The sequence below is a fragment of the Thunnus thynnus genome, chromosome 9 (assembly GCF_963924715.1).
Source record: "Thunnus thynnus chromosome 9, fThuThy2.1, whole genome shotgun sequence".
Taxonomy (NCBI): Eukaryota; Metazoa; Chordata; class Actinopteri; order Scombriformes; family Scombridae; genus Thunnus; species Thunnus thynnus.
Window position 1 is genome coordinate 21,838,162 of NC_089525.1, and position 13,889 is coordinate 21,852,050.

General features: G+C 41.6%; 1 protein-coding gene across 4 annotated transcripts in view; it reads left to right on the forward strand.

Annotated features, from left to right (window-relative positions):
* elf1 (E74-like ETS transcription factor 1) overlaps positions 1-13,889 on the forward strand; it is a 40,062-nt gene that overhangs the window by 15,390 nt on the left and 10,783 nt on the right. For 2 of the 4 annotated variants that reach the window (XM_067599716.1, XM_067599715.1), the window contains exons 2-3: positions 12,961-13,308; positions 13,810-13,866. In XM_067599716.1, the coding sequence (XP_067455817.1) occupies positions 13,237-13,308; positions 13,810-13,866 (129 nt within the window). In that variant the 5' untranslated portion in view covers positions 12,961-13,236. Of the gene's footprint in view, positions 1-6,122; positions 6,213-12,960; positions 13,309-13,809; positions 13,867-13,889 lie in introns of those variants that run through there. The other 2 variants (XM_067599717.1, XM_067599718.1) reach the window with 2 other exon arrangements.

Genomic DNA, 13,889 nt, shown 5'->3' on the forward strand with positions numbered 1-13,889 from the left:
GAACCAAGCTGGATTTATATACATTTATGAATAAATATTTACTTAACTTTTTAGTGGATAACATTTAGGTGATACTTGAATTCAGCAAATACTAGAACTAGATAGCCAGCTACAAAAGCTAATATTGTTGAGATTGTAATTTTGGAAACAACTTGCCTTTTAATAGCATAAAGCAGTGATATTAAGCTATAAACTATACATATACCAAATAATTGTGTGTCCATCAACAGAAAAGTAGTCAGCAAAAAAAAGAGTTTTCAAGCAAAATTGCTAAACATTCTCTGGGTGCAACTTCTCAAATGTGACAATTTGTTACCTTTTTTCTGTTTTATATCAGTCTAAACTGAATATCTTTGTGTTTTGATCTGTTCCTCAGACAAAACTACCAGTTTGAAGATGTAATTTTGGGCTTGGGGGAAAATGTGATGAGTATTTAAACACTTTATAGACCCAACAGTTAATCAAATAATTGGAAAAATACCCAACAGATTAATCAGTTATGACACTAATGATCAGTTGCAACTCTAGAATACACTGAGTGATTTTCTCTAGTGAACTACTCATTGTGGAAATGCTGATAAATCATTTATCTTGATGAAGTTTATCTGCCACGTAAGTTTCACACTGAGCTCATGAGGATGAAGGGAACTTTGGGTGCAAGTTTATTTTGCACCAGATGAAAGCAGCATGTAGAACCTCATAAAAAAATCCATTACAGGCTTCTGTTGAGCTCTGACTGTGTTTGAAGTTTGGACATTTGTAATTGTATTTATAAATACAGAAATAGAAGCATGTATGTCTTTCCTACCAGCTAGCTGACAGCTAGAAACTGTTAGCACAGCACTGTATAATGCAATAGCCTGAAAAGACATCCACAGTGTTTTTTTCTTTCCAGTTATATTGGTTCCACCCTGCATAATGTAACATGGCTCAAAAATGGGCTTCCAACTTTGAGATGCATGTAAACATAAAACGGTTATGTTTTATCTTTTATGTTTTATCTGGTGTCTATTGCCAACTCCCTCACACTCCCTTGTGTTAATTTAAACATCATGTCGGCTTTAATGCAGTATCACCTCCTGGTACAAAGAGGCATTCTGACCCAGGCACTGAGGGAAATTGATTTACCACATGGTTTTCGGAGGCTTTGGTCCCAGACACCCAGCTGCAATGGTGTCTGTGTCTGGAAGCCTCAGCAGCAAGCTGTCATATGGAAAACTGGCCATGCCCATAATGACTCCACCACTGAGACTTAACTGATCTGCTGAACTCCTGTCTCAGTGGAAAGGTCTTAGTTATGTAGGCCAGAGTTGAGTTTATTTATTTCTTTATTTATTCCTTTTCGTCTTGAAACCTTGCCTCTTTTTCCCTTGATGCTTTGCTTTCTTATTATTCAAATGTCACTTTTTTTTCCTGTCATCATTTTCTCCCCTGTGTTCGTGAGATGTTTGATGACCAGAAATGAAAGGTCTCAAAGAGCCACATTCACAAGCACGTAGGTGTAGGAGCCTTTTTGTGAAAATTTGTCATGGCATGTGGCTGTTGTGGTGGACATGATGTGTGAAGAACAAGGGGTTAAACCACAAGTTTGACAAATGAACATCAAAAAAACAAATCCAACACTAACTGTTTTTAACACAACTTATTCAGTTGGTTGCAATTTGCATCTTCACTGCTAGATGCCACTAAATCCTACACACTGAACCTTTAAAAGAAATGGTTCACTATTTGGGAAATATGTTGTGTTTCTTTGCTGGTAAAGATTAAATAAACAAAATATAATGTATTAATTTGTGAGTTTTAGGGGACAGAGCCAAGCTAGCGGGTTTCTTTCTGTTTATGCAAATCTAAGTTAACTGGCTGCTGGTTGTAGCTTCTTTTTGACTGGACAGATGAGAGTGGTTTTGATCTGCTCATCTGACTCTAAGAGAGGCCAAAATTTCCCCAAATGCTTTAATAACTGTCAGGAGTGCTGGTTATTATTGCTGCTCTTTTCACATGAAAACTGAAAGTTACTATTAAAGTAACAGTTAAAGGTGTCTGAGCTCATGTTTCTGGGCCTGTTGGTGTCCTTATAATACATCTCTAACTGTGCAAAAGTAGTAGGAATAGTAGAAGTGGAGTTGGTAAAATAAAATTATCTTCTAATTTCTCCTTGAGTTACAATGCTCTTGCTTGTACAAAAACGTGCTCTTACAACTCAGTTGTTTGATCCCACCCAGCAACAGCAGTTCACTATACACGCAGAAGCAGTTTGTGTGCTTGTCGGGTTTGGTCTTCAGCATACAAACACACCGGGCCTTTTGCAGAGCTGAATGAGGCCCACCTGCTCTCTCCTTCTTGTACCACAGAGCCTCCTTTACAAGCCCTCTCCCTCTGCTTGTTCCTAAGCAACAGCCACTCCTTGTTTACCTTTGCGTTTTTGCATTGTGATTCTCGTCAGAACAACATAACCCCAGCCCCTCGGGAGAGTGATTGTCAGGCCTCTTTATTCAAAGTAGTGTTGAAGCAAAGGTTAACATGTACACAAGCCTTTCATTAATGTACGCATGATCCCGAGCAAGCAGTAGCTGTAAATCCATTTTAATAAACTAATGTACTGATCTTCTCCTACTACCCACATTTCATTATTACAGATCCCTAATATGGTTAAACAATAACACCATGTCAATATTTTGTTATATAACCAGATTGAGCAAGCCTGTCTCTTTAACCAGGTAGTTTATTGTCCTCATCTGCTGTACCCATGCTACACCTTCCTCATCGCCTGACTGTCATAAATGAGTGTATTTCATAAAGCCTTTTCAAATATTGACCAGGCTGTGCAGACTGTCCTTCTACTTCCCGCACAGGCCTCAAACACTTCTCCAAATACACGTAATGAACATTTAATTGATTGTTCGAGGCGTCTGAAATAAATTAACTAAATTAAAGTAAGGTAGTCTTAAACTTTTTATATTATGAGTGGTGTAATACAGTTCCCACAGTTTCTTTTTTCAACATACAGAAAACATGTCAACATCAAGTGACTGCAGTGTTGTAATACCTCAAGCATGCAATCCAAACATTTGTCATAACTTCATGAGTTGTAGTTTAGGCGTGTTAACTCGGTCACATAGACTAATAGTTTTTTTCCCCCTCGTCATTGTTTAAAGTATGCTCCTGAAATGTAATGGCTCGGCACTTTTTTTTCCCCCGACACCTAGGAATGTGGCATACACATTTACTGGCTTCAAGATTAGATAGAAACATTGGCCGCTGATACCTAATACCACACTGACCCAGTATCCAATTGTGTGAAATCAGATAAGCTCTCTTGAAGGGGCTAAGCTGTCTCAGTGTGAGTGGTCCTATCTATGAGGCTTTACTGGGGATCAGATGGGAAAAGCTGATTTAGTCGTTATTAGCTGTTAAACTGAAGCTTGATCTGCCGAAATCTTAAAAAAACAGCTTTGCTTGAGCTCCAAATAAGCATGTGGCGTAGTGTTTTAACCTCTCCAACAGAAGGAACATTATGATAAATGCACTCTAGAGTGACGTACCGCAAACATTTCTGTGTGTTATTGTTGCTTTTATTTCAGGAAACAATGCTTGATGGTGCATTTAAAGGAAAAGTTTGACATTTTGGGACATCTTGTCAAGAGTTAGATGAGAAGACAGATACTTCTCATGCCTGTGTGGTAAATATGATGCCACAGCCAGGAGAAGGTGAACTTAGCTTAGCACAAAGACTGGAAACAGAGGGAAAAAAAAACTATCTTGGCTATGTCCAAAGGTAACTAAATCAACCTTGTAAAACTGTTTGTTTAATCTGTACAAAAACCAAAGTGTAATGATTATAAATTACAGTTTTATGGGGTGCTTGCAGTTGACTGTCTTCTTGCTCCACCGTCATATTTAACAGAGATTTCTAACTCTCACAAAAACGTGTACTTCCCAAAATGTTGAACTATTCCTTCAAGAGAGAGAGCTGCTTGACCCCAAAGAGAAATATGAAATTGTTTCATCTCTGCTTGAATCCATTCCCTCTCAAGGCGTGTTGTCTGTAACATATTGCTGCATGCCTGACTATGGGTGGACACATCAGCCTGCGTGTGTCCAGACCTGTTTGGTATGCAGCCTCCTCTGCAACAGCCGGGTCCCCTGTTCCCAGCCTCGACTCAGACTCGGAGCCCTGAGATTTCTGCGCTCCATCTGAACACGCAGCCCTGCCTCCTGCATTGCAAGGCTGGCTTGGAAAGTATTTTGGCAACGCTGATACAGTATATAAACTCCAAATGGAATTTCTTCCCTGCGAGAAAATTAGCTGTTGTGGGATGTTGCATAATCTGATGGCTGATATCAATGGTAGAACAGGCGGTGTATCGTTTAAGAGAGAATCAGGAATGTCATCCTTCACCCTGTTTTTATTTGAGGTTGGCTGATAGTATGTTGCTGATGTTTTTGTGGGTATAATATCTTCTCCTGCTGCTGCCAGTATACCTGTGCTGTGACATGTTGGTATTGGTATGAATGTAAACACATCAGATGGGTGTGTGAATAAGCTATGTCAGAGGCAGGTACAGTATGCAGCACAGTAGCATTCATTAAAATCACTTCAGGACCTGAATACAGCTCTGGTTTATATATTTTAGGAGACTTTATGTACAGTTTTTTCTATCTTCTTTCACAGTTTGTGATTCTATACACATTCTTCCTCTACATGTCTGATGTCTAATGGAAGATTGCTTGTGTGGGAGGCTTGTATACTGTATAAAAGGAAGAGAATTTAGCTTTTCCAGTCTAGTCATGCATTAAATTGCTCCCACACAGCAGCCAAAACAGCAGAGTCTGGATGAAGCATTTCAAATATGTCTGCAAGAAAAGAATCAGCAGGGCAGTGTGAGGCACCTGACACACACGCACAGACTTGAATGTTTTTTATACTTACCTTTTGTGTTTGTTTGTTTTTTTTTCTACTTGAAATAAATTGTGAGTTTGGAATTGAGAAAATGAAAATGGCTGAGCAGAAACACAAGAAAGAATGTAGGGATCAATACTACTAATAACTGGTAGCCATAGGAATTTAACAAAATGGTGTATTTTACCAGTTTTTTTCCTCTTGAGCCACATTCTGTGGATAGGAAGAGTTATTGAAAGTGAAGTGGGTCAAACTGGCTTCTTACTTTCCAGGCAACACTCGGTGCCCATGACAAGAAGCTGCCAGAACAGTGGCAAGATATTGTTGTTGATTGTTATCATTCAAAAGCAGGTTCTAATGTGTCCGAATCTACAAATTAGATCTATAAGAAACAACAGATGCTCAAAATTTGTACATGTCTTCTCCACATGTATTTCACATACCAGCTCTGACTGCAGCCTGCATAAAAATACTGATATGCAGAGCAGACAAACCCGCAAACTCAATAAATAGCGTGTTTGATAAGAGTTGTGTATCTTGAAACGTTCATTTGCACATTCTAATTGAAACTTAGAAGAATAGAAACTTATTATGAGATTTTCAGAGAAAGTGTAATCGTTTTTTACACATCAGGCCTGTGCCTAATGTGTAAAAAACACAGTCTGAACATTACATCCTGCAGTGGATAGGCTCGAGTTTTCGGATTCCCAGTTTGTGAAATAACAGGGATTGCTAAGCTCTGCTACTAATGAATCAGGTATTGAATCATCAGTATCCCTACTATTTTTTTGGCAAAGAGTAATGTTGGAAACATCCAGGTAGCAAGCTTCTCATTTTAAGCCGATGCTCTGTTGCTTCTGCTTGTTAAAATGATAACTAGCAGCAGATTATATTAGCTGGAAGATCAGTCTTCTAATTCATTTCAACCACATTGCTGTTTTTAAATCATCTTGCCTTGAGTGGTAATATATGAAAATACTCAACTACGGCTACACTTTGCTACACCAATCTTACTCCACATCTCACTGACCAGATGCTTTAGTGAAAACTTATTGCCTTGTGGACATTAAAGCAGCACACAGAGCATGTCAAACTGTGATGTTTCAGGCTGCAGATGTCTTTTCTAAAACTTTGCTGCAATTTCCTGTCCTGTTTTCACAACTTAAATGGTTCTTCCTATTTGTGACATGTGGCCTGTTGCCACATAATAGAAATAGGCCGCGGTGGGTAGTTTTGACAAATGGGCTGCATCTGTTTAGTTAAAACATGCCTCTCAGTGGCAAAACCTAGTCTCGGATTCATTAAGCATCTGGTAAGACAGCAATAATACAGTCAAGACGGATTTGAATTACTATTGTTTAGTTTTGGGGGATTTATAGAGATTGTAAGTGTACATTTCCAAGCTTATCATTTGTTCATATCAACTAGAAACAGATGTTAATTCAGCAGAAGGAATTTTCGACATTGTATGTGCTTTAGGGCAGTTATTCTGAGTGGCTCATGAAAAGTTGAAGTTGTGGGGTGCTCTGGTTGCACATACAGCACATTTATATACGGATGTACTTGTCTTTCGTTCTGACCTATAATGATGAACACTTTGTGACAGGAACTTTGTAGTTTTTTTTCTGAGAATTTCACTTAAACGGACTCATGGGGCCACACTAGGGGTTTATGTGTCTGTGTCTGTGTGTGTGTGTGTGTGTGTGTGTGTGTGTGTATGTGCGTGAAGGGGCTGGATGGTTAGTAATGCCGTCTGTGTTTGCATGCCTTGTGTCAGAATTGTGCGGGAAGAAATGTCTGCAAATAGCAGGTGTGGCTTTGAGAGCCCTTCCGTGATCCTTTTAAATTCACCATCATTGTCATTAAACAGCTTGAGTGTAGCTTGTAGTACGAAAATGTCAGAAGGTGAGAGAATATCTAATGGTGTCTCGTTTGCAGGTCATATTCTAGAAACGCATTATCAGCCTGCTGTTGTAAGATATTTATGAAGTATTTATGGATATTTGCAAAACAATATCTCTGTGGTGGGTACTCGAAATATGGGGGATTTTGACTTTTGAGTGCTGAACATATTTTCCAATGAATTTATCAACTAAAACATGGTGCAGGTCTGTGTCAAATCATCTGACTTACTCATTATTTAACAGTCCAATCCGAAAGCGATGATTTTTCTGTTTTACATCATTTGGAGAGATACTTCTAGTAGCTATTTTATTCATGTAGAAAATGCTACCTGTATCACAAGAGTTATATCTACAAGAGTAATGGCATGTTGTTCAAGAAGGAAGGAGGGGGAGTTGAGAACTTTCCGCTCTTACACAGAAGAAGAAATTTTGTTCTGTGTGGTTTAACAGACAGGAAGCAGCAGAAACCCACTGCTCAGTGATGCTGTTCCTGTGAGTGCAAAATTCACAGGTCAGTCTGTGGGCGTTTTTTTTTTCTAGTATGTTCTAAAATATGTCACTGTTATTTCTGGCTATCAGAATTTCTCTTGTATGCCCCAACAAGTAAGTCCAGTATGCTGTGCTGTGATAAAGGGCATGTTAGAAGATATATATATATATATATAATATCTTCGACAGAGAACAGCTAAAAAGAAACACGCTTTTTACATGTTTTAATGAAAACTTGACCAAAAGAGAACTGGAATCTGGTGTCTGGGGATGTTTCTGAACTTTTTCCTCTGGAGACGTTACTGACTTAACTTTGATTCCTGTTCTACAGAGCATTTTATCCTTTCTAAAGCTAATGTATCATCCTCCATAAAATGGCAAAAGTTATACTTAATATATTGTTATTTAACAACTGTTGTCATAGAAAGGCATGGAGCCTTCCACTAGAGCCTTGAGCCTTGAGAGTGGAAAAGTACAAGGTTCGCAGAGATGAGATTAAATTCCATTCTCCTTCTAAAAGCCCGTGCACAAAGTGACGTTTTTCTTTCAGTCTTCATTTGGCCCTGGCATGGCACAGACAAATGCCTCCCAGTGCAAGACAGACACTGAGTGCTGGCTTGGATGCTGTATACTCTTGTCTGTGTTTCTAATGCCTTGTGTTCTGCAGCTGCATACTATTAGCCGGTGTCTATGCCTGCTTCTGTGCCCATTGCTGCCATTTTATCACCACACGCATGGCGTGGCCTCAGGATTGCACTGAAAGCAGTCCTTTATTCAGCTCAATAAAGTTGAGTTGGAGTTTGAAACATGGTGAGACATGCTGACTTGTGCAACGCTGGGTGGTGAGTAAAATGTAGAACGCACAGAAAATACTGTATACAGAACAGTGTTTATGGTGCTGACATAGTGTGTAGCAGTGGTGAAATCCACCTCTATGTGTTTTTGGACTGGAGTTGATGCAACTCCTTAATTACTACCTTCTTATGTTGTTGAATTAGCTAACACTTCTACAGCACTTTGACCTTTCTGCTGTGTGTAATTCAGTCAACACTTTGCCTGCCTTTTTTGTGGTATCTTGTAATGCAAGATAAACTTTAATATACAGTATGCTGTCTATACTTACTTTGTGTTTTCTTTTACTGAGTCATCCCTTATTTCATCTAGAAACGTTTGAGTAGTTTTCCTTGGCCCTCAAAAGCGCTGTTGTTACATACTGTAGCATAGTTTTATGACATCTGTGTAAAAGAGCTGTGTAAAAGATGCCCAAAAGGGAACAGCTGTCCAGAAATGATGACCAGGATCCTCTGATGCCCATATGAGCTATCACAGGGTTTCAGGAATGAGCTCGAACCTCATATCACTGAGTCATTTCCTTTACAGGAACCCAGCGGATCCTGCAAAAACAGCACGTCTGTGCTGACAGTCATTCAATAACATGGCGGTGGTAACCACATATTTACTGCCATCTTGCAGATCTGGGTTTCGCTGCACAGCTGAAATGAGAAAAATTAAACATTTATAGGATTCTGTAAAGGTAAAGGTTTCTTTCTGTTGGTAGAGTGCGTCTCTGAGTGATGTATGAGGAATAGCAAAATCAAAGCTTGTGTCAGCATTGAAACCTTTGCAGCTGTTTAATGAGCGTTGAGAGACTCTTGATTTATATCCATTTCATTTTTCACCACTCATATTTACACTGTCTATACCTGTGTGGGAAAAAAAGATTTCAAATACCAGGAATACCACTCGCTCTCTCACACCCTCACCAGCCATCCCTCAGTCCTGTGACCGCTCTATCACAAGCACCTCACTGCACCGCTGAACAATCATTTCACCTGAGGAAATCAGCATTTTTGTAACCTGAGCTGAAAATGGCTGATAAGTAAAGTTTGCTCTGGTCCTTTTCTCGCATCTCACAATGTTTGCACTCACCACATGCAGGGTGAGTCACTGCATAGTCATTCAATTGGCTTAAATTACCTCCTTTCATGGTCAACAATGAGCTCAGCTGAAGAGACTAAAGCGGGGGAAGTGGGGCCTTCTGGGAATGCTCCATTTGTTCATGAATCCTGACTCTAATTGGTTGTTATTGCGACTGGCAGTCACCATGCTGTAGGGGTGGAGTAGGCCAGTGTTTGCTTCGTACTCCTCCTCAGCCTGCTGCACACCAGGCTGCCATAGAACAGACAGAGTCATAATCGCTGGAGGAGAGGAGATTGATCGAAGGAATCACATCACCATGGTCACATGACAGGGGCCATGATGGAACCATACTACCAGCTGACCATATTAACATTTATTATCAGCCAACTCTGCTGTCCCCCGCAGCTCTATGGACCTTCACAGCGCATTTCAGCACTTTGTTTTGATTTTCTGTCCCGCATCTTTACTGTTTTTTGTTCACTCTTACTGCTCTCATCCTCAACCTTGTTTACAGCAGGAGTAGACAGCTCTGATAAAACCCACTGCATGCTTCCTGCCTAGCGCCAAACAGCAGACAGACAAAGTTAGCAACTTGCTGAACATAGTGGAGCATTTAGCAGCTAAAGAGACAGATTTTTTTTCTCTCGGGAGTTGATGGAGACCAAAAAAAGAGTGAGTTGTGAGGAGAATATTGAGCTTACATTAGCTGAGTGGCCAAAAACTCGTTTACAAATGACTGCTAATGTTGCTCTGTGTATGCTGAATGTGTAAATGAACTGGCAACTGTTTTCTTCTAACACATTACCCATGACAACTTAATACGGTGATAAAATGTTGTGTTTACAGCTTGTTCCACTTCCCCCATATGGCCAAAAAAAACCCTAATTAATGCTCCTTTAAAAGTCATTAAATTAGCTGTCAATTACTTTCATGTCTATTAATTAATTGACAGTTTCAGCTCAAATTATTTTAATACAATTTTTTGCCTTCATTAATTTTTTAACAGCAGAGAGCTGTACAATGACGTGCAACACATGTGTTTTGTTGGATTCAAACCCAGGACGCCACAGTTACACATTTCATGCCGCAGATTTCTAGTTCACCAGGATGCCCCGCCTGGTAACCACATTAAAAGTACTCAAGTCTGTCAAAGAAGGCCCCACCCAGAGCGAGTCACAGGCAGTCTATTTGCTCTGTGGACTATTATGCATTGACTTAACATCCCAGCAAAAATCCCTCCTCTGCTCTTCATGACGTAATAAGTGCAGCTACAACCCTGCCCCTATGCTGGGACAAGGCAGCTGTTGTCATGTGCTCGGGGATAATGTGCAGGCTGTGTCTGACTAATGGCTGGCTCTCTTGTATCCCTGTCTGCTGTTTGCACCATGCCAACTGGGCCATTCAGATCAATGAAACACTGACAGGAGGGATATAGAAAATATGCACAAACAGCCAACAAGACATTTACATATTTATGTCAATCAGAGACCCAGACAGAAGGTATGGGAAAAGACTCATAAAGGAAAGACTTCTGTCTTGATTTTCACTGATTTGATAACAGTCTGTTTCCTGTCATCTGATAACCTGTTTATGACTGAATGTTGATGGCTTGTTCATCATTTACACACAGCCCTGCCTGCAGACTCACAAGCTGAAGTCTCCTAGCAAACAGCTCCATAAATGTCCATAAATCTAATGAAACCTGGGCACGTCAAAAAGGAGAACTAAGATTATAGAAAATGCCTGTTGGTTTAGTGCTATGTGTTTTCGCAGGGCAGGGCAGTTTCAGAGTGATCCCATACCATACAAACCGCTGCACATTTGCTTCATCGCACATGGAGTGTCCTGGTCTGGCTTCATAGAGGGCATCTGCTGTAAATGTGTGTGTGTGTGTGTGTGTGGTCCATGTGAGAATGCAAGTAGAGAGTCATTTAGAAGGCAGACACATGTCCACCCGCAGTCTTTGTATTGTTTGCCTTTTGTGTTGTTTTTTTTTTAATACATGATTTATATGTATATCTTCCTCCATTTGGGAGCCTCATACATTATATCCCCTCTTTTCTGCTTGAGTCTGATAATGGCTTGTCACACTCACCAGTGAACATGCCAAGAAGACCAGGGCACTGAAGAGCTCTAGACAGATGGTGTCCAGCTCTGGCAGAGGTGGGCATGGATGCTGCCCGTCGGAGACAGCAAGAGGGATCGACTTGAGTGAAACACTAGCCTTCAGATTTGTTTCCCCCCCGTCTCTTCTTTATCTGCGCTCCCAAAGTGATGCTTCCCAGACCCCGGCCACATGTTACTATTCTGTGGACGCTCAGCGTAAAGATAAACTGAATTGCACAAATTTGTTTGGCCCCTGTTGCGGGAGTTCAGTCCGACTCTATCGCCTGCTCCCCCCCCCCCCTCCAAAATACAATTGGGCCTGGTATGCAACTTCGTCAGCCACACAGGCATTTCAAAGCAAATAAGCTCCACCCTGCAGCTGAGGGAAAAGCAGGGGTGGTGTGTGTGTGTGTGTGTTTGTGTGTGTGTGTGTCTGGTGGGGGGATACTAAACATTGCCATCTCTTACTTGTCTACTGCTGCCAGCTCTTTGGTCTTTGGGAAAGAAGAGGGTGGGTCTGTGTGGCCCTGGGGTCTCCTTGTCCATTTAATCTTCAACCCAACATCGGCCCCTCCCGTACTTCAGCTTCGAAACCTGCCTTTGGGTATCAGGTTTTTGGGACACACCTCTACACACACACACACACACACACACACACACACACACACACACACACACACACACACACTAACAAGCACCCAACCTTCAGTTTCCCTCCCCCGCTGCCTGTGATCACAGTAACTGCCCGAGGGTTAGCACAGAGGGGCTTCCAGAGCATCATTAGATGGGTGATCTCTTGTCCTTGTGTTTGTGTGTGTGTTTGCATTTGGAGAGAGGGTTCGTTCAGACCCTCCCCGCCCCAGCACCTCATGTGATCATAATATCAGCCCCCTGAGCCTTATGATCTAGGGTGGTGCGGCGAGGGGTGTCTCATTCCGGGAACAGAGACAGTTATGAAATGAGAGGCGTCAGGGATTAAATCAGAGTGAGCCGTGCAACGAGGTCCTCCTGACTATACGCTGGACTGCTGCTGTGCTCATTTAGGAGATCAGTTTAATATTATCCATGCTTATTTTCAACATATGTTCAACTTTTAAGCCTGAAATGGGAAGAGGGAGGCATGCAGGCCAACACTTTTAATATTCCAGTGTCAGAACTGTGATATTTAAATTAAGTAAAGGCATTTAGAGTAAAAAGGAAAAATTAACTTTTTAATCCCTGCAGGAATACAATTATAGTGTCATTGAGTATTTAACGCAGTGCAAGCTATTTTTTGGCAAGCGCTGATAACTTTTTTTGCTTGGTCTTGACTTTCTTTGTGAGTTTATTAGAGGCTTGTAAGGCAGGAAAAAATTAACCAGAGATCTGAAACTTGTGGCTTTGTCCGCCTCAGGCGTCAGAACTAAACAAAGCGCGGATATCTTTGTCCTGCCTGAAACTGTTTGGCTCTGATATTATGTGGATGGTGAGTTTTACACATCACAGTTAGGCCTCAAAAACACTTGCTAACCTCTTGCACAAGGACTCTTCTCCGTGCTATATCTCTGCACCTCCCTGCCTCTTGTCTCTCAGTGAAATTAAACTGATCTAATATGTCTCCTGACCTTAGCTTCTATCTCTCTCTCTCTCTTTCTCTCCCAGGTGTGGATGCTCCAGGCGCAGCGGGACCCAGCCTCCTTGTCAGAGAGGGACGAGGCTGCTTCCACCTGGGCCACAGCGATCCTCTGAAACTTGGCTCGTGGTCTCTCTCTCTCAGCGCTAACTGCCCGGATAGAGAACGGGGAGGAACGACAGGAAGGCCATTTTGCAAGGTGAAACTGAGCTTCAGCCTGTCGGTGGCTCCGTCTGTGCAGAGAAGGAGCCAGAGTCGTCGCTGGGATATTTTAGGCTGCTCCCTGCCCTCTGAACTCCACCGCCATGACGACTGCAGTACAGCCTAGTGAACTGGTGTTTGAATTTGCCAGCAACGGGATGGACGAAATCAACCAGGTACGTATCACACTGGGGACACCACATTTGAAGCTTCTTTTAAAATCAAACTTTCTGTTGTTTTGTTGTTATCATGCAGAACTGGAGTCCTAGTCTATATTTTTAGTGGGAGTCCCAGTGGGAGTGTTTGACCATTCATCTTTTTCAACCAGATGTACTGTAGCTCTATGTGATAAATTTGATAAATGTTAAGACTTTTCATGGCAGGGCAAACAAAACCTGTGTAAACAGCATGGTCACTGCCAGCCGGTGATCTTTAACTCTGACAACATGTCGGAGAAGCAGGCAGGCGGAGGGTAGGATGGAGCCAGAGAGGTGATCTAGGGAGAGGAGTGTGGGCTGCTGGGAGCAAAGAAATGGAAAGATTGAAAAACCTGCAGTGAGGTTAGGGTGCGTGGGAGGGAAAAGGTGGGGCTTAGCCATGAATGTGTTTATGGCACAAAGGTTACTGTGTGATACGATGTGAACCTGTGCCTATGTGTTTTTTCATTGCCCGGTCAGGTGTGCAGTTATCTCATCCCCACACCTGTGTCTGAATCCTGTGGAGCAGGCTTGATTGTAAGTGTGGACGTATGTGTGTT